Source organism: Silurus meridionalis, chromosome 15, assembly GCF_014805685.1.
Source record: "Silurus meridionalis isolate SWU-2019-XX chromosome 15, ASM1480568v1, whole genome shotgun sequence".
NCBI classification, from domain to species: Eukaryota; Metazoa; Chordata; class Actinopteri; order Siluriformes; family Siluridae; genus Silurus; species Silurus meridionalis.
Window position 1 is genome coordinate 22,598,068 of NC_060898.1, and position 20,761 is coordinate 22,618,828.

Below are 20,761 nucleotides of genomic sequence, written 5' to 3' on the forward strand. Positions count from 1 at the left end.
AATAGAAGCATGTCAGACTCTGAGAGAGAATGGGTTCACTGTGATGCAGGTTCTTTTTGGCCTCTCGGTTTTTCAGTGAGAAGGATGAGAAGGATGGTGATGGTTTGGGGTGGCAGTGGGGAAAGGGGAGTGGTGGATTCCTAACCCTTTTTGGGTTTTTTCTAAAGGATGTGGGGGGGTGTGATCGCCATTCTGAGCTGCTCTTGTCTGAATAATGCACGCAGTGTGTCCCCAAATGAGTACTTACTATTCCAGGGACTGGAGCCAAACCTGTGTAAGAAGAGTAGGAGCTGATAAAGCATAAAAAAACTGTCTTAGCCATACACACACACACACACACACACACATACACACATACACACTGGACTTACAAAGCCGAAAACTGGCCTGCTAATGTTGGCAAAGAGGGCAGTGGCTCACGCGAAAATAGGCCAAACTTCTCAGGACACTCCAATGATCTCAGGAGGCAGCGCCGCGCATGCTAATTCATTACTTCACATTTTTGCTGCGACAGAATTTCTTAGGTCTGAGCGAAAAGCACAAGCGAGATTGTAGACAGTGGTGAAACCATGTAGTTGAGTTAAAGTAGAGATACACTCTGGGTAAAATGTGACCCCGGTAAAGTAAAAGTGTCCCATTAAACCATTACTTAAGTAAAAGTACAAAAGTATTTGCCTTTATATTTACTTCAGTATCCAAAGTACTATGATTCATTATAACTTTAATGTTCCTATTATCATTTTTTTTATGTCTCTTTTGCGTAAACAACTCAGTTTGCTGCGTATTTCACCAGTTAGGTCTTGATCTTGCTACAGAAAAATGATCTTCACAATGATTTAATCTCACCCTGAAAACATGCGACCATGCAAACCTTTATATATTTTTTTCTAAGACAATAAAAACATTTTTTTTTATATTATACAATCATCACAGTTGTTGCCACCGCTATGCAACAGCATTGAATTAGACAATACACAGCAAGGAATCCAAAACCACGCCTCCTCACAGAACCTCTCCAGAACGTCCAGCTTTGTCTTCGTCCTCTCTTTATTCTTCATCAAAATCCATTTCACACATTTTCAGCGAGATAACCCAACCCCTTCCCGGGAGTGAGGCCCTGTAGGACCACCCCTTTTTGCCCACCCTATGAGATGACCCTGAAAGCAGGAAAGTGGGGCAGATGTTTTTGTATGCAGGTCTTTTGAAGTGCGGTGCATCCGTCCTCTGGTGAAGCACTCGAGCTCTCTGTCGCAGCTGTGTGTTTGAAACATCGCGGGTTGTGCGAACACTTAGACATTCAGAAAGACAGGAAACCAGACAGACACACAGACGTCTCTGCTTTGCCATCACCATGGTAATTACAGGGCTGCTGTTGGTTACCTTGGTGATGGACCATGGGGGGGGGGATGGTGGAGGAAAGGGCTTGTCCTGACGTGTGTTGCAAGTGAGGAGCAGGAAGGAAGGGAGATGGGAATTGTGTGTGTGCACGTGTCAGGCTCCCTGTGGTGATTCTGGTATAAGATCTTCTCCCAGCAGGCTAACGGGTGCACGGAAGCAGATGTCCATTGTAGTGTTTCGAACGCTTGAATTGATTTCTGTTTTTTCCATTTACCGTCCCCACTTTACCCCCCCCCCCCCTCTCTCTTTATCTCTCTCTCTGTTTTCTTTAATAGTAAAAGGTGGATCTTCCCATCATGAATAAGTCGATTAATCTCTTAATTTGGAGAATTGAGGACAAGCAGCAGGGTTGCGACAGCTCCAATCATGAGCTACGAATGCAATAATGAATGAATGCAAGTGTGTTTTTGCTCAAATGCTGCAATCGTAATATTTATCAATATCTGATATATATATATATATATATATATATATATATATATATATATATATATATATATATATATTAATCGTAATCTCATCCACTTTTCGTTGTCCTCCTTTTGTCCTACAGACGGTTGTCAGTGTCGGAGTTGTGTGACGGTTCAGAGAACACGACATCCTATACCTCCTTGTTCTTTCTTTTTCTCTTTGTTTCTCTCTGTGTGCCCTCCACAGGCCAAATCAATACTTCCTGTCCCTTCCCCATTTTCCTTTCATTTTAGAATAGGTTTTCTTTTAAAAACAAAATTGACCTGAAAGCAAATAATGTTATTTAGCAATATACAAAAACGCAATGACAAATCTTTACACTAGGTTTTAATACAATTGGCTAAAATATCATATAAGAACATTTTAGGTAGCAAGTGAACAAAGTGTCCTCAAAGTTGACGTGTTGGAAGCAGGAAAAATGGGCGAGCGTAAGGATTTGAGCGAGTTTGACAAATTGTGACGTCTAGACGACTGGGTCAGAGCATCTCCAAAACTGCAGCTCATGTAGGGTGTTCTCAGTCTATCAAAAGTGGTCAGCGACTGGGTCATGGGTAGCAGAGGCTCATTTGTACACATGGGGAACGAAGGCTGGTCCGTGTGGTCCGATCCAACAGACGAGCTCCTGTAGCTCAAAATGCAGAACTGTTTTAGCAGCAAAAGGGGGTCCAACACAATATTAGGCAGGTGGTCATAATGTTATGCTGATCAGTGGCCATAATGTTATGCGTGATTGCTGTACATCTCCTATATAAATAAATGTTAACATTCCACGAAGATCTGGAATTGGTTGTAGGAGGAGTTGGATGAAGTCTAGCTTCTGATTCTCTAACGAAGGACTGGTTTGAGTTTTCAGGGTAGCCATGATTTTTTTTCTCTCTTTGTGCATGCAATGTTTTTATAATCGCATGAAGGTTTTCTTATTCTCTTTTATTTCTTTATTAATTTAATATCAAGTTCTGATGGACCTGATTTCAGATGTGGTATAGTCATAAACGTGCTGATATTATTTTCGAGTTTTGAAATCTCCAATCCGTCCCGAACTTTGAGCCTCTAGAACAGGAAACGATGATCTTAGTCTCAGTACTGTTTTGGATTTTTTTGGGGTGGTTTTTTTTGGCAGAACAGTGAACTGAAACCAAATCGACTTCCTCTTAGGATGTATTCTGCAATGCCACATGACCATGACTTGCAGAAACACCTTCAGCACATGGTAGAAATGACAAAAACAATAACAAACTTGACACAATTTATATTATAGATATTTATTTTATCTGTATTTATTGAGTATTCAACACTGCAAAGATGCACAGACACAGTCTGGATGCTTCAGACTCCGTTTCCCATCACCCCCAACAGCCTACAACAGATCACATGACCTTTTTACATACCTTTTAATTTCACTCACCTGTTTTGTGTTTCACGCTTAATTAGTGTCTTGATTTAACCTAAGGATTTGTTGTGTAGTTGTTAAGGTTCTGTTGTGTGTGTTTGTGTCTCTGGCATGGCCTACCCATATGATGCTCTTTAGACTTTTTATTTATTTTTTCATGGTTTTAAAGCCCCCTTTTTTTATATAGAATTGAATCCTAGCATAATATCATTCTAATTTCTGCTATTAGTTGTGTATACAATTATTTTGTAACAGTCTAGACATGCTAATATTCACTTTTAATTGCTTTAATAATTTTTTGGGTTTACTTTTTTTTTCTTTATTGGGGTGGCCATCTTGGGTGGACCAAAATACTAATCTGCATGTACAGAAATATATATAAAACCAAAAGGTAATAGCTAGCATATTTTATAGTGTTATACTACCTTATTATAAAGGAATATGCTAGCATACTAATAGCTAGGATATTTCAAAGTGTTATGCTAATGTTATGAGTTTGATATCCAAGATATCTACTGTTATTAAACAAATAATCCAGATAATGCGACAGTTAAGGCCTGGTCAATGTTCGCTAGCTAGGGGATGTGACAGCACAGCGGTTAAGGCATTGGATTTTTGCTCAGAAGTTAAAATTAGTAATTCGAATGATTTGTTCATTTGTAATGTGTCTTTATTGTGACTTAGAAGAACGAGCTTGAGCAAAGCATCGCAAAACCAATGTAGGTTATGCACAGGAAACAGAAGTAGATATTAATCATGTAACCTGTAATGGTGGGTCCTGAACACGGACCTGTGACCCGTTTATCCACGCGCCGTGATTTCATCATGATTTCCTCTGTGAGAGAAAAACAGCTCGGAATAAAAACATGACAAAAGGGGAAATTTGAGCATAACTGCTGTTTCTCCGGATCCCTCTGATTTTCTTCAAAGCGAACGGCGTCAGTGACGAATCCAATTAACGTGAAAACTTTTCCTTACAAGGACCTGGAAAAAAGAAAAGACAAACTTTTTTTTCTTGTTCCATCTGGGTCAGCTTTCTTTTTAATTTAATCACAGATTCAGAGATTTTTGATTTCCTACGTTCCTCTAGGGAAGGGAAGTCGTTTTGCTGACTTCTGCTGTTTATATATATATTTTCACAAAAACACTTCAATGCAGCATTGAATTAGTGCTTGATGTGTGTGTGTGTGTGTGTGTGTGTGTGTGTTTGCATGTTTGCGCTGATTTTTATCCTCATTAAGAAGATGTATTTTATAAATACAATGTATGGCCAAAAGTTTGTGGACACCTGATCATAAGATTGCTATGTTCTTCTTTGTGAACACAATCTGCTTTTTATAATAAGCTCCACTCTTCTCTGAGGATGTTCCATCAGATTCTGTGGAGATTGGTGGAGATTCATCCAGCTACAAGGCTGTAATTAAAGTCATGTACTGATGTACGTGAGAAGGTGAGCAGGCCTGGGGTGCAGTCAGCATTCACATTCATCCCATAGGTGTGCAATAGTATTGGAGCTCTATTGCAGGAGATCTTCCACGGAAAGCAGATCTTCATTGACTGGCGTTGTGCGCCGCCGCATTGTCATGTTGAAACAGGTTTGGGTCTCCTAGTTCACGTGAAGAGAAAATTAAATTCTACCACGTCTAAATTTGTGTGCCTTTAACGATGTGTTTGGAGTTTGGGGAAGAACCACATATGGCTGGAAAGGTCAGGTGCACCAAAGTGAATGCTCATGCAGTTTGACCTTGAGGGCTGACTGTTAATTTGGGTTGCATTCGTGTCCCTGTTGGTACTATGGTTCTGTGCTTTTAGTGAAATGATCAATTTGCTGAGCGCCACTCTCCTTGATTAAAATGAAACTTTTTTGTTTTACAGAATCATATATGGCCTTGTTTTAAGATTTAACATTATATCATATTAAAAAACTAAACATTTTGGATTCACATTACCCTAGCCTTACTGTTAGCCTGAAAGCAGAAATCAAAAGCAGTTATGGATGTTTTTTGTTTTCCACACCACTCTGTATATCTTCTTCTTTCGGCTGCTCCCGTTAGGGGTCACCACAGCGGATCATCCGTTTCCTTTGGCCTCTTCATTTGCCTTTTTCAAACCAACTACCTGCATATATATATATATATATATATATATATATATATATATATATATATATATATATATATATATATATATAGAAATACACACATTCCCTGTCTGGCACACAACAATGGTGCCACAGTAAAAAGTCACTAAAATCACATTCCTTGGCCATTCAGATATTTCAGATATTTCACATAGAATTTCTGGCACCATGTGATTAGTTAATTGACTTACTGAATGAAAGATTGAATGACTGGTTGTTCCCATTAAAAAGGATATATAGCGAAGTTCTCAAATTTTAAGTTATTTTTGTTTGCAAGGCTTGAGAACTGTTCAATGACTATGGGTTGCCAGAAAAAACAAAACAGTTCGCCCCATTATTACAGTATTTTGAGCGATCAGATTAAAATAGATGGCGCCCGGGCATGTGGAATGTATGATGTAATCAAAAATCAATTCCGAACAGAACGGAAGCCATGATGTTTTTTAGCTGCTGGTCTGATTGGTCCCTCTGACCGTTTGGCTTTGCGACTCCGTATAAGGTTTACTTAAACCTAGGATCCACCGTGTAACTATACAACCAAGAAAAGACACCAGGCAGCGCTTGTTTTCTCTGCACACAGCCTGTTTCTCATTTCTGTGAAGATTTGGGGGCTATTTAGCATGTTGGTATCATTCCCACACTGGAGCACAATGGCGGAGGCCCCCCGCTCGCTACCCTGTGCATACCACGCTTCGAGCTTACTGCCGTTCCGAGCTGCATTTCTAGGTCAAAGGATGCTTGTATGAATAATAACGAGTCTGCTTCAGAAGAGACTTATTTATATCTCAACAGCAGAAAACTCTCGCCTCTGCTAGTCCTTCTGTATTTTTGTCACTCACTGAGTTCAAATATAAATAGTGAAATATACATATTGATACTGTACATAATAATTAACGTTATTCATGGCACAGCAGCACAAAAAGCCCCATTTTTTAAACACACGTACTCTTATTCTTTATCTTAAACAGCAGAACATGCTTAAGTTTTTTATTTTTTTGCTTTTGGTTATTACAAATCACTAACACCATGAATTTTCATTCCAATCAGCTTACCCTATTAGCTGGCTAGTGAAGTTTTGTGAATTAGCAAGCTAGTTTTGTTTGTTCGATTAGATAACTAGCTAAAAATCAGTCAGCTGGGTAGTAAAGTTTTGCCATGCAGCATGTTCAAGTAGCTAGCTAGTTGGTTTTGACTTTGTTTATATTTAAAAAAAAATGCTATAATTTCTCTCAAAAGAGTTTTATGCTGATGATATATTAAGTTCTAGCAAACCAGTGTTGATTTATTCATTGATCGAGACTCTCTGGTTAAGGGCGTTAACCCTTAAAATGACCATGTTAAATTAGCATGCTAGTTTGGAAATAGATTTAAAATATTTTTATTGTTAGGTTGTTAAAGGAGCTAGCTACTGTACTATCATTAGGTAAAAAAACATGTTATGTAAGCAAGCTAGTTACATTTTGTAAAATCAGTCAAATTATTTGAGTTAGCATGAAATCAACTCGTTGGATCTTGCTAGCTATGCAGGATCATGTATAATGAACTTAGCTGTTTCCATGGGTTTTTTGTTATCTTTATTTTCTCATCTGTACGCTAACACAAATCTTTCACTCGTTCTTTCACCATGTTCTCATGTGCTTGGATTTCATTTTTCATCTGTTTGCCCTGCTGGATTGTGGCCAGGGTGACAGGCTGGGAATGAGCGAAGGTTAAATCAGGCCAAGGGCTTGATGGGAACACTCATATTTAGTTTGTGAGTGAGTAAGACTTCTCCCCGGGGTTGCGGCTGCTGATCATTAACAAGTTATAGGAGAAACAGGCAGAGCGAGGTGAGGCAAGAAGAACGGATCGATTTAGTACCATGGGGCGTCACAGGCACACAAAAAAAGTCTACACCTCTATCCTGGGGCTGTTGTGTGGTTGTAAAGGTCACATTAGCACTTTATTTTCATGTTCTTTTCTGCCTGGATGTGTTTGTTTTTTAATGCATCGGCAACTGAACCGGTTGGTGATTAGTAATGAGAAAAAAAGACGGAATAGAATAGAATGTTTGGTTTTGTTACTTCGATCTCCAACCAGATTTAGCAACTTCTGCCCGTCAGGATGAGAAAGCTATCTCTGATAGATGAGGAAATGAGGAGCCTCCAGCTCCAGTAGTTGAACTTCAAGTGCCCCTGAAATCACATTTCGTGTCCCTGGTATACCCTTATTGGTATTGAGACCATTTTCTACTTTCTCTGTAAAGTCCATCCAAAATTATCATTCTAATTTTGGATGGACTTTACAGAGAAAGTAGAAAATGGTCTCAATGCTGTCTTCCTGTATACATTTTCCAGTCCTTGTCTGTTTGATGATAAAAACGCCGGTAGTTTGTAAGATTTATTCTCTAAATATTTGTGTAATTCTGTCATGTTAGTATCATAATCCTGCTTTAAACAGTAACACGTTGCCGCTGTACACTCAGAATTGTTAAAAATTGATGCAATCCGTAAACCCAAAGGAATTGGGGCTCCATCATCTGTAGTGTTTCCTCGTAACGCATTAGACCTTCTGTTCTTGCGTTTGTTGTGCTGTGTAGCATAGCACCACACTCCTACGCCTCGCAGCAACAAGAGAATGAGATCCACAAAAAAAAATAAAAAATCAAAGCATCCAAGCAGTGCCATTTTAGATGTATCTTGTGTAAATCGAATCTGTCAGCAGCTACATAAAAAAATTTTTTTTAATTACAAATATTTTTTTATTTTATTTTTTTATTTCATGTAGTGCCATGAAATTTTCCAAAACCTGTTCCAGCATTACAACACCCCGTGCACAAATCCAGCTCCATGAAGATCTGCTTTCAATGGGATGGAGTGGAAGATCTCCTCCTATAGAGCTCCAACCCTAAAGACCTTTGGGATAAATGAACACTGACTGCACCCCAGGCCTCCTCGCCTCCATCAGTGCTCCATCAGATTTTACTAACACCTTTATGGTTGAATGAATCACCACAAAATCTAGAGGAACATCTTCTCAGAAGAGTGGACGTTATTATAAGAGCAAGCAGGGACTAAATTTGTAATGTGATGCTCAGAAATTCCACATAGGAACCTCAATGTATGTGTATTTGAACCTCCTATTCCACATTTAGTCCCCATTTTCTCTTATAAAAGTAGATGAAGTGTTCATACAAGTGCTTGTCTTACATACAAACAGCAATTCTTTATATTGTTCCTCCCACGTGGCAGACAGTAGTGCCGTTTTTTTCCCCTCGGAGTTAACAACCTCCTTGACCTAAAATGAACTGTTTTTGCTCCCGGTGGTGAGAGCTTTCCATTTTTTTCCTCGGAATCGTGACGTGCCTGAGCTTTAGAAAGAATGTACGAAACAAATGCTGGATTATTGTGTGCAAATGAAATAAATGATGTAACTAACGCTAATCATTGAATCATTTTTATCGATAGTTACATTCTTCTGGGTTCACAAAGCGCATAGATTAACTGATGTGTGTTCTGAATACTAAGAGAATCATCTGTAGGTGAAAATTGATCCTGCCTACTTCAGGTATTAAATGTGTAACGGCCCGTTTCATCTATTTGTAGGCAAAATAAATCTCCAGTTCTTAAAGTTATGAGTCACTTAGCCAAAATATGCCGTTTGGAATTATGACTTTGATATTTCTGTGGTAAAAGTTTTATAAATTACATATTAAACACATCTGTTTGCATCGCTACGACATTTCCAACAACCTAAATATCTTTTATATATATTTTTCCTTGCAATTTCTTCTCAGTTTCGCATGCAAATTAGCATACTCAGAACCAGGCAGAATAAGGCATCAGAATCAGGCTTTCAGTTGGAAACTTATATGGTATGTTGTGAGCATGTTAAACAATCTTGGTAGTTCCAGATATCACCAGGAACCATACAATTTGATTCTTGCTCAAAATGCTAAGGTTGATCAACAAAAATTTTGAAGCCTTAATAAAATTACCCTAGAGAACATTTTCTGCTCTGTTAATGAGTCATGAACTAGTATTTTATGCTTTTGTTTCATTGTGTTCTTCACTAAGCATCTTTCCATCTCTTTTGTGTGCTCTCCAGGGCGTTGTACACGTACGAAGATGACAGCAACGATCTGGTGCTGGCATCATCAGGAGGTAGGTCACATTCTGCTGTAATTTACCCTAATGTACATCTGCCACAGCTTCAATTGCAATAACTCTGTCACAATGATGGATAATTCTCATTTTCTTCATGACAATTAGCATAATTATCGCTGGCGTAAGGGCAGAGCGGATTTGTCTGTTGGAGTTTGAATCATATTCGGCATGAATACCTGTTTTCACTGCAAATGCCAGCTCATTATCCAGGTTATGGCTTATCATATTGGAACTATGTAGATTCTCTTTCTCGGCTCAGTAAACCTGTAATTTATAAGGGGTGTCATTGGGAGATCCAGGGTCACCTTTCAGAACGTATCGTTGGCAGAGAATTTGAGTGCGATTTGAGTGCACCACAATTGAGAATCATTTTCGAATCGCACATGTAGGCGCAAAGAATGGATGCTTATGTTCTCCAGGAGATTGTATTTTAATGTATATTATACTACCTGCTTCATATTATAGTTAAGAAATACATAAGGGGACGTATATATACACTCAGCCTGTGTCAGGAGACATACTGTTACAGAATCCTGACAGTGGAGACGTCTTTCAAAATCTCCTAAGAGATCTTTCATTTCAGGAGACCTGACCTTTCCAAGTTGAAGGCATACAAATAAATCGGCTGTCTTTGGTTGCTGTAGAATAACATTTTCCCTTCGCTTGAACTATGTGACCCAAAACTGTTCCAGCATGATAGTGCCCCTGTGCACAAAGAAGTATATCATGAAGATATACTTTCTATCGGTTGGACTCAAAGATCTCCTGCTATTAAGCTCTAAATCCTATTGAACAACTTTGGGATACATGTGAACGCGGACTGCACCCCCAGGCCTCCTCACCTTCTCATCTACCTGACTTTACTAACACTCTTGATTGGATGAATCTCCACACATCTCCACAAATTGTGGTGGAACATCCTCCCAGAGGAGTGGAGGTTATTATAAGAGCAAATGGGAACTAAATGTGGACTGGAATGTTAGAAAAACACCAATCTTATTTTCAGGTTCCCATAAACCTTTGTTTACAAAGTGTGTGTGTAAATATACATTATATTTATTATAGCCTTAGACGTAGAACGTGTGAGATAATGAAGCGTCTGTGCCTCTGCGTCTGGGTCAATGAGGATATTGAAAATTAATTAACACCTCCAATGCAGTCCTGCTGTGGTGCGATCACTTTCACTCATTAGTGAAAGCAAAGGGACTTGGAATTGTCCTTATCCTTTTTAGTCTGAGCTGCAGGAGAGGCTAAAGACGTGGGTGTGTGTGGGTGTGGGTGTGTGTGTGTGTGTGTGTGTGTGTGTGTGTGTGTGTGGGTGTATGTGTGTTCACGCCTCCACATCTTCTGCCAGGAGCCTGGGTCTGACTGTCTGGTTCTGATTTAGCTTTTAATCTTTCAGTACAACCCGATGGGAAGTGAGTCACTAACCCAACTGTCTGCTCCACTAATTAACTCAGCGGATTCTTCAGCACTGGAGGTCGCTCACACACTTACACGGACAGCTTTCTGACACACACTTAACCTCGTCTTGGATTATAATACTCTCTTCGTGTGGGTCTTCAATCATGTTTGCCTTCGTAGAAAAATAAAATGAATTCCTATAAAGAAAAGCAGATAATATGCACTTTCTCTGAAAAGTGGTTTTTCAGACACAACACCTTTTGTTTCAATACAACAAACTCGGTAAAAGACAAATACGCACAAGGGTTGGACAATGAATGAGTGGAAGAAAGTTCTGTGTTCATTTTAGACAGTTTTGTCTCTAACAAAAGAACTTGTGTAAGATGGAGAACAGGAGAGAAGATGTGATCAGACTGCTCTCACCCCCGAACTCAAACATGGAGGTTGAAGATTAATGGTTTGGGGTTGTTTTGGAGCAGGGAAGGTTGGAGACTTATTCCGGAAAGTGAAAGTGAACCAACATGGCAACCATTCCATACTTCAACACCATGCAGTTCTGTCTGGACTGCGGCTCATTGGGACCGACTTCACCGTACAACCAGACGATGAGCCGAAGCAAACAGTCGTCTGGAGTGATGAACAGATTCTGTGTTTTTACTTTGTTGTTAATAAACTAAAAGGTTTTAGTGATTCACATGATTATTACAAGTCATATATATCATCACGGACAAAGAGCAACAGTGAAATTGTGCGTGAAACCGGACGAATCTGCCACAGAGATGTTTGACGTGACGTACGTTTGACATACGACGATGTTGCAACACCTCGTTCGTGGTGTTTTGAGTGCCTACGAGAGCGAAAGAACATCACTGGAAGATGACGAGAGATCGGCACCCGAAAATGTTCGAAACCGTTCGGCAACTTGCGCATGCTGATCGTCGGAGAACGATCTACGTGATCTCACTTCCACACCCACTCTACTCGCCAGATTCGGCTCCTGCTGACTTTTTCCAGAAGATGAAGACCCTGGTCAATGGTCACCGTTTTAAAACCGTTGTGGAGATCCGGAGTCGCAGAAGATGCTTGACACGTTTTGAAAGGAAGACTTCCAGGACACAATCCAGAGGTGGCAGGAATGCTGGGAGCACAGTATTGCTGTGCAAAGGGATGATTTATAAATAAAGTAATTTTTTTTTAACAGAGCAAGTCTCGAAACTTTTAAATGTTGAATCTGAAATCAGTAGTAATGATTGTGTTTAAACTTTGAAATGAAGTAAGTGTTTTCACGAGTCTTCTTTTCTGCCCCTGAATGACAGACGGAGGCCTGGGTGAAATCATGGTCACTTTCGACAACAGTCGCATCATGTACGGCTTCTGCAGCATGAAGGAGCCGGCGGCCGCATTGCCTCGCTACGTCCTCATCAACTGGGTGAGTCAGGCTTTCGGAAAGCGTTGAGTCGCTGCTGAGCTGCTTTGCTCTTCGGAGAACGTGTCGGTGTTCTGTTGCCCGAGGCTGATGGCTCATTTTTTATGTGCGAGCATGTTTTATAAGCAGGAGCATAAGACAAATAAGCGAATCAGCCCACCGTGTCCCACAAGCTGATGTAGTTCTTAAATCTGACCTGCTGAGCATGGTATTTTATTCTGCACATTTATTATAGTCATTAGGAGGGTTTTCTCGGTGTGCCGCTCTAATCAGCGCGTATTGCATGAGTAATGTTCCTTTTGAATGGGCACTGATCATATTAAAGGCACAAAAATATAAAAATAAGACTCCGGGAGCACTCCAGGTGAATTGTGAATGCGTTCCTTTTGGTGGAAATGAGCGACCTTGTTTAACAACGGAATCGAGAAAACGCCATTCAGCTCAGGGTTTTGTAAAAATCTGTGAGTGGATATAAAAAAAGTCCTTTAAGAGCTCCGGTGTGCTGATGCTCGTCAGTAATTTTCTTCACTTTTTTTTTTTGCAGCTTTTTGAGTGTGTGATTGTGTTCCCCGATGACTGGGTTTTTAATGACTGTCATTATGATTTGTATGTTCAGGTTGGTGAGGACGTCCCCGATGCTAGAAAATGCGCCTGTGCCAGCCATGTCGCCACCATCGCGGAGTTTTTCCAGGTGGGTCTCAGTAAGGTAAAGTGAACTCTTTTTTTATCTCAACATCAGGTAACGTTGTGTCGTGTCGTGTCTGTGTAAAGTGCATGATTATACAGTATTAAAGGAGCAGTTTGTACATTTTTAAAGCCCTCTTCACTTGTGAGAACCCTTACTGCTAAATCAGCTCGTTATGATTAGTGAATTAATTATACCCCAAAACGGAATGGCTGTTTGAAATAGTTGGGGGCGGGGCTTATTTCTGGCTTATCCAGACGTCTGCACTAAGAGACAGCTGTGTAGATTTGGTCAGTGTGGTCTGGTGTTTTTTATACTGTACGTCTGACGGAATCATGTCGAGACGTTTATTGGCATTTGGCAGACGCCATTATCCAGAGTGAGGGTTAAGGGCCTTGCTCAAGGGCCCAACATTAGTAGCTTGGTGTTGCTAAGATTTGAACTCATAACCCTTAATCCAAAGTCCAACGTATTAACCACTGAGCGAACACCTGAGCTTTTCTGCTGTCTCTAAGAAACATTTGAGTTTGACCTGAAAACCAAAAAATACTTTCATATATTCAGAGGTGGAAAAAGTAATAAAATATTAAATAAATAAAAATTTGTACTATACTATAAAAATAAAAGTAGTTTCCGTGGCATGATTTTTTTTCCCCCTTGCATTATTTTAATTATTTATAATTTATTTAATTCAGTAAATATGATTTAAAATGTAGTTACAGTAAGTACAATTCTTTAAACAACACATACTTAAATAAAAGTTAAATTACGGATATTAAAAACTACTTTAAAATACTTAAAAAAAATACTCGATTGCTGTAACATGAGTAAATATAATTTGTTACTTTCCACCTCTGCATATAGTAGACGGCTGATAAACTGGCTTCAGAGATCTGCTGCACGTGACTGCAGATGAACCTGGTTTGTCTCCCAGCTCTTTCTCACCCCTATTCTTCAGCCTCAAAACGATTCAGAGATCATTCTGGGGGGAATCAGAACGCACTTAGTTCAGGCCAGAAAGACCTTTAAACATTACACACTGCACCTTTAACTTCAGATCTGTCTAACCCTGTTTTGCTAATGTTATCAGCCATCTTCTGAAATCACAGCTTGTGACTTAACAACTCCTACTTTTTTTGCCCGTGATGCCTATTCATAAGTCCGTACTCCCTTAGCCTTCTCTCACACATCCAGACTGTGCTTCTTCAGATGAGAACGTTCATAGAATCCGTGGGTGGTCATCAAAGCGTGTCTGCTCACAGAGGAGACTGCTGTATATAACAGCCAGTAGTAGGAAGATGATGATGTCTGGTGATGACTAATTGTGGTTTTCCGCCTGGAGTTTACTGTGGAGGTGTGTGCTGATTGTAGAAGGCTAGCTTTTAATGTGCTCCATCTCATCAACTTGGAAGTACAAGAAGTCCTCCAGACACACTTGTGGAATCTGTGCTTCAGCCAGATCAGAGATTTGATTCCATGGTCATTGAATTATTATTTTTGAATGTGTTTAGTTTGAAAAAAAAAATCCTGGTTCCTGTTCATGCTCCAACAGCATCTACTTATCTGTTAAAATGCATTAGAAAGATCTCATGGATTGGATATCGGTTTCTCAGGCCTTCTCAAACAATCTGTTTGAATCTCCTTCGATCTGGTAATAAAGAGTCTGAGCTTTATCAAGCTGGAGCTGTTCTTAAGTTCTTGAGCAAGAACCTTCATTCATCTCAGTTGCAATACAAATTTTGTCCTGAAGAAAAAAAAATCCAGGCATCGTTCCTCATCTCTACAGATCCATCTCTATAGCATTGTTGAGGAACACCTGCGCAAGAAGACCTGCACACGATGCACACTAATGAAAGGCTGAGCCAGAGCCCAGACTTTGAATCCAGATGAAAAGATCTCTGGAGAGAATAAAAAAAAAGGCTGTTTGTTTAAAAGGTTCTGCAAAGAGTAACGGAAGGCCGACCCGGAAATCCATGTGAGGGGCGAATTCTTTTACAGATTGAAAAGCGAATCAACCGCAGTGCACTGCTTAAATACAGTAAAGGGAAATAACTGAAAAACAAATGATGCTGTCTATTGGAACAGAACAATACGGATGATAAGGGATAATTATGTGGACGGTATTGATGACGGAGATATCGCATGTACTATGTAAATCTCTTTCTCACTACTCGCGCCGAACTGCGGCTTTGTCGTGCAAATGAGCCGCTTTATCTGCTTTTCCTACACGCTGGAGGTCCACTGCAATTTTTTTTTTCAGAGAGGTTCCTCTGAATTCACCTATTTTTCTCTTTCATCTTCCCACGGATACTTTGAAGTCCTTTTGGTAGCGTTAACACGCTCCCTACTGTGCTACACACACACACACACACACACACACACACACACACACACACACATATATGCATACAGATTCCTAGCTATTCAGAATGAGGTGGCCTGAGGGTTACGTTCCTCGGCAGGGATTGTGTTGATGTTTTTTCTTTCTGTCTCTCTCTTTCTTCCACTCCAGGGAGTTGACATCATCATCAATGCCAGCAGCATGGACGACATCGACCCCTCAGCCATCGGGCAGAGATTGACCAATGGGACGGGACCGAGCGCTAGCCCGGTGCTCAGCCGTCTGCGAATGAGAGACGAGGAGAACGCGGAACACGTTGTACGTGACGTGGGAAGGGAGGGAATCCTTTGTGTGTGTGTGTGTGTGTGTGTGTGTGTGTGTGTGTGTTGCCTATCTATAAACTCGTTCAGTTTTAGAAGGAAGCGTTTAAGCGTTTTCTTACTTACCGCATTGTTAAGGCAGGAGGTGAAACGAAACAATGCTCTTCAGTGTGCACGTAGCAGGCAGTGACTCATACACACTTCCATATCTGTCCAGCTCTTTCCGCCTGTTTATCTCACAGATCAGCATGACCTCCATCCCTGCGGCAGCCTCCGTCGTTCTTCATTTAACCGCTTAATGAATAAACACAGACAGCGACGCTCTCGGCGACACAGTAAACACAGATCGACGCTTGTGCAATAACATCTTCTTTAAACGAAACCTTGAATCGTCCCACCACGGCGTCTCATCTGAAACATCACCTCCGTCTTTAATCGCATTTCCGATTAGACCGATAATGATTCTTATTTCTTTTTTCTTCTCCTCGACAGGGCACCACCTACCAGAAAACAAACGCAGAAATCGAGATGAAGAGGATCAACCGGGAAGAGTTTTGGGAACAAGCCAAGGTAGAGACAGGATTCTGAGCTCATGAGGAAACCGATCGATACAAGGAACCGAGCCGTGAATCAGCACGAGCCGTGCTCACACAGTGTTTAATCCAGAACGGAACGAAGAACTGTGTCATTTTTGACTTTTCTGCAGGCTTCAAGTAAAGAATTTGATAAGATAATTATCAATAAGAGGTTCTGGAGGATTTGGCCTTTAAATATAGCTTGGGGAGGAGAAAAAAATACGCCCAGATTCCTGCCCTATATTTTTGATCTGCACTGATTATAAGATATTTAAAGAAGGGAGTGCAGTTTTTCCCCTGAGGTCAACATGCAAAATCTGATTCCTGTCTTAGTTTTTAATTCTTCTATGTTTATTGGCTGGAAATTTTCTCCTCTTCCAAAAAAGTTTGTATTAGAGAGATGTGTATGAGCTTCTGAATATATCATTCCACTCTTCTGGGAAGATGTTCCACTAGACGTTGTGGAGATGCATTCAGCATTCAGCCACACGTGTGTTAGTAAAGTCAGATTGGTGAGAAGGTGAGGAGGGTGCAGTCAGCGTTCATACTCATTGCTCATTAGGGTCAGAGCTCTATAGCAGGAGATCTTCCACTCCAACCCATGTACAGCAGATCTTCATGGAGTAAAGGAACAATCTCATGCTTTCAAAGACGTCCTGTGCAATTGTGTGCCTCAAATGTTTTGTGGGAGCAGTTTTGCGAGAACCACGTATGGCTGAAAAAAAGTGAGGCGTCCCAATACTTAACTTTTCATCCTCTTTAACAGCGGGAAGAAGAATTTAGGAAGGAGGAGGAAAGAAAGAAGTTGGCAGAAGAGAGGCAACGCTTCGAAGAGGAGCGAATGGAGCTGGAGAGGAAGGAGCAGGAGGAGAGAGAGAAGAGATACCGCGAGAGAGAGAAGCAGATTGAAGAACACAGGCAAGCCCTCTTGGAGAAACCCTTTCGATCTCGATACGTTTATTCATGCCTTTTTCACCGAAAACAAACTGTTTTGTTTTTGTTATAGGAAGAAAATGCAAGAAGATGAGGAGGAAAAAGAGAGGTCACGATCCCTCGCCTTGATTGTAAGTATGGATGTGTACTTCGGGTGTGATTTTCTGAAAAAAAAAAACAAATAGTTTTAACATTTATAGTCAAAAGTCTACACCCAGAACATTTCTAGATTTAACGAACCAATAGAAAAAAAATTTTATGTTGAGAAAAAAAACTTGCGCTCTGCTGCCCCCTGCTGGAAAATACAGCACTTTGTCTTGTTCTTTTCAGACAGAGCCCAGTTCTGAGGATCTCTCTCAAGACAAAAAGGAGTCAGAGGTCGAGGTGAGCCACTGAGTTCATGACCGAGACCCTCAAATGATCAAAATATTAAAATCTTTAAAAAAAAAATTAGAATCTGTAGAAATTCTGGGCAAGCCCTTATCGAGTACAAGCCACCATCTGTGAGACGTAAAAACCGAACTCAGATGTAGGTCGTATTAAATTGTTGCGTCAGAAATTATTCTGAGCTCTGCATATGGGTCAGTGGGATTCCTCGTACGGTTTTCGGGACTAGGACGGTGTGCCGAAATAGCACTCTGGAGTGGTTTTTTTCCAATTGAGCCAAGTAAAAAAATCACAGCTAATCTTCAATCATCTCAGTGTAGTTTGAATAAAGAAAATCAATCTGGTTATTTCCAGTATTGTAACACAGTTCTACATTTATTTGCACAATTCGTGAAGGTTATAAGGAAATGTCTGAAAATGATCGCAATTCAATGTTTTTAGGGAAATATTATTTACTTACACATTTATTACTTCTCCATCTGCTACTTCATATTTTCTGCAAGCTGTGATGTGGTTAAGGCTCTGTGTTACCGATCAGAAGGTCGGAAGTTCAAGCACCTGTAACACCAAGCTGCCACTCTTGGGCCCTTGAGCAAGGCCCTTAACCCTGTCTGCTCCAGGGATGCTGAATCATAGCCTGAGTATAAATGTATTATAATGGAGGCAGGTCAATTAATCATAAGACGTCTTTATAGCATTTACAAACAGTAAGAATTGTATGTCTATAATCCAAAAAAATCCAAATGATAATATTTTTGTAAAAATACACTGTAGGGCCAAAAGTTTGTGGACACCCGAGCCATAAGATTGCCACATGGGCTTCTTTTTGAACTTCCACATTCCACATTAATCCCCATGTGCTTTTATTATAAGCTTCACTCTTCTGGGAAGATGTTCCTCAAGATTATTTAGGAGATTTTGTGGAGATTCATTCAGCTACATGTGTGTTAGTAAAGTCAGGTCCAGATGTAGGTGAGAAGGTGAGGAGGGCTGAAGGTGCAGTCCACGTTCACATTCATCCTAAAGGTGTTCGATAGGGTTTAAAGCTCTACAGCAGGAGATCTTCCACTCTAATTAATGGAAAGCAGATCTTTAACATTTCATGGGGTCCAAAATTGTCCAATACAAAAGTGTGCTCTCAACTTTGTGGGAACAGTTTGAGGAAGAACCAGAAATGGCTGAAAAAAGTTGGTGTCCCAATACTTTTGTCCATATCGTGAAGCCCATTCTACTGTTTCGTCTCTCAAATCTTCATTTGAAGCATAAATGTCTGAGGAAACCATGCGATTGTTTTATGAAGCTTGACAGATGCCCCCAGTTTTTCATTATAATCTCTCTCTCTCTCAGCGTTTGAAAAAATCGATGTAATCATTTCCGAGAGAGTCTAATCTCGAGATAACAGATAGAGATTAGATAAAAAAACGTAATAATCCTCATTTTTGAAAATCAAAACTGCGAGGACACGTCTCTTTTTTGTCGCGTATCTTTTCTGTAAAAGCCGTCACGTTTCTGTGGGGATGTGGACTGAATTCGCTCGATCGTTCTTTCGTAAAAAAATAAATATAAAGCTGAATTTCATATGACTGTAAAACACTGCAGTGAAAACGTGTTACACTGAAAAGCAAATCGTTCTAATACATTGCTTGAGTCGTCTGTCGGTGTGTCGCAGGAGTCCAATGTCCAATCAAAGCGCTGAACCGTATGCAGGGGGCGTGGTTTCAATCCGTCTATACTAATCATTTTTATTTATTTATTTTATTTTTTTGCAACCCCAGACATCCAAAATGTGTCTTCAGGCATGTTTTTTTTGGTGTGGCGTATCGTCCTGGTGTGACAAACTAAAAGCGATCTCACGTGTTCACGTAAATTTATTTTCTCCGTAACTTTCAAGATCGCGATCAATCGATCTGAAAGGAGACAACGGTGACGTCCGTTCACGTGATCCGAGCTCCGGATTAAACGCGAGCGCGAATGTTTAACCGTCTGTCTTTGTTCAAAGTGGCGAGTGTTCAAATCTGTGTGTCTAGACGCCGCTCTGGATGCTGTCTGACGCACTGTCTGACACTCTCACTGTTTTATTCCAGGGTGTGAAGCTCTAGAACTAACAACTCTTTTCTTTTTTCCTTTTCCTCCCTTTTCCTTCCTCATATTTTCCATCATTTCGCTCTTCATTCCACTCCCTCTCTTAAAAAAAAAATGCATTCCATGCCTGTGTGATGATCCCGGACCCTGTCCTCGACATCCACCCTGCTGAAAAACATTCGATACATGTCCTCTAACACGTCCTTCCGTCCCTGTCTTTCTCCTTCGGACTCATTCTACACCTCCTTTCTTTTCATTGTCTTCATCTTCTCCTGTGTGTGTTCCACATGCCTTGTGTGTGTGTGTGTGTGTGTGTGTGTGTGTGTGTGTGTGTTCCACATGCCTTGTGTGTGTGTGTGTTTCCCTGGGCTCTCTGTCTCCTTGTTTACCAGGCCGCTTGGACAGTCCATTCTTGAAGCAGCAGCACAGTCTTTGTGTGTCCAGTCCGTCCTCCACTCGCACCCCAGGGCCACTTGGTAGGTACTGGACTGAGACAGGTTCATCAGATCAGGAGCACACATGCCTCTTTGCCCTATAGCCCCTCACATTTGCCCCCTTCTACCCCCCTCACACATCCCCTTTGTCCCACACTGCATCACTTTCTGAAGTGTATTGGCTGTAACTTCACTGCACTGCACTCGGGGTGAATGCGACTGCGCCTGTCTTTTATTCTCAGAATAGATTTCTCTCTTCACAGCCCAAAGGTGCGAGTGTCACAAAATCAGCTGCTATCCTCTGCTTAGACATAATGCTGTAAATGTGGACTCTTCATGATCCGTATTTCTCTCTAGTAATATTTCTCTTATATAGATTTATATATCAGGTGCAAAAAAAAACCCCCAATCTTCCGAAATCTAGCGCTTGATTGCACATTATTTCTCTCAGCTGAATTATTGCCACTCTTCAGACCCACCAGAAAGATCTAGCAGGTGTTTCCTCCGAAAGAGGAAATTAATCTTTGCTCGTGTCACGTGAGATAAACACGACGGAAAAACGCTGTTCGATCTTTTCCGCATACCTGACTTCACCTCACAGATGCCTGCGAATAGGTACAATCCAGAAGC

The 20,761-nt window shown here is 40.6% G+C and overlaps 1 protein-coding gene across 1 annotated transcript in view; it reads left to right on the plus strand.

Annotated features, from left to right (window-relative positions):
* Positions 1-20,761, plus strand: part of dbn1 (drebrin 1) — a 63,102-nt gene that overhangs the window by 33,287 nt on the left and 9,054 nt on the right. The window contains exons 2-10 of the mRNA XM_046868353.1: positions 9,486-9,541; positions 12,265-12,377; positions 12,991-13,065; positions 15,572-15,718; positions 16,213-16,290; positions 17,062-17,213; positions 17,302-17,359; positions 17,559-17,612; positions 19,882-20,173. Coding sequence (XP_046724309.1) covers positions 9,486-9,541; positions 12,265-12,377; positions 12,991-13,065; positions 15,572-15,718; positions 16,213-16,290; positions 17,062-17,213; positions 17,302-17,359; positions 17,559-17,612; positions 19,882-20,173 — 1,025 coding nt within the window. The remainder of the gene's footprint in view (positions 1-9,485; positions 9,542-12,264; positions 12,378-12,990; positions 13,066-15,571; positions 15,719-16,212; positions 16,291-17,061; positions 17,214-17,301; positions 17,360-17,558; positions 17,613-19,881; positions 20,174-20,761) is intronic.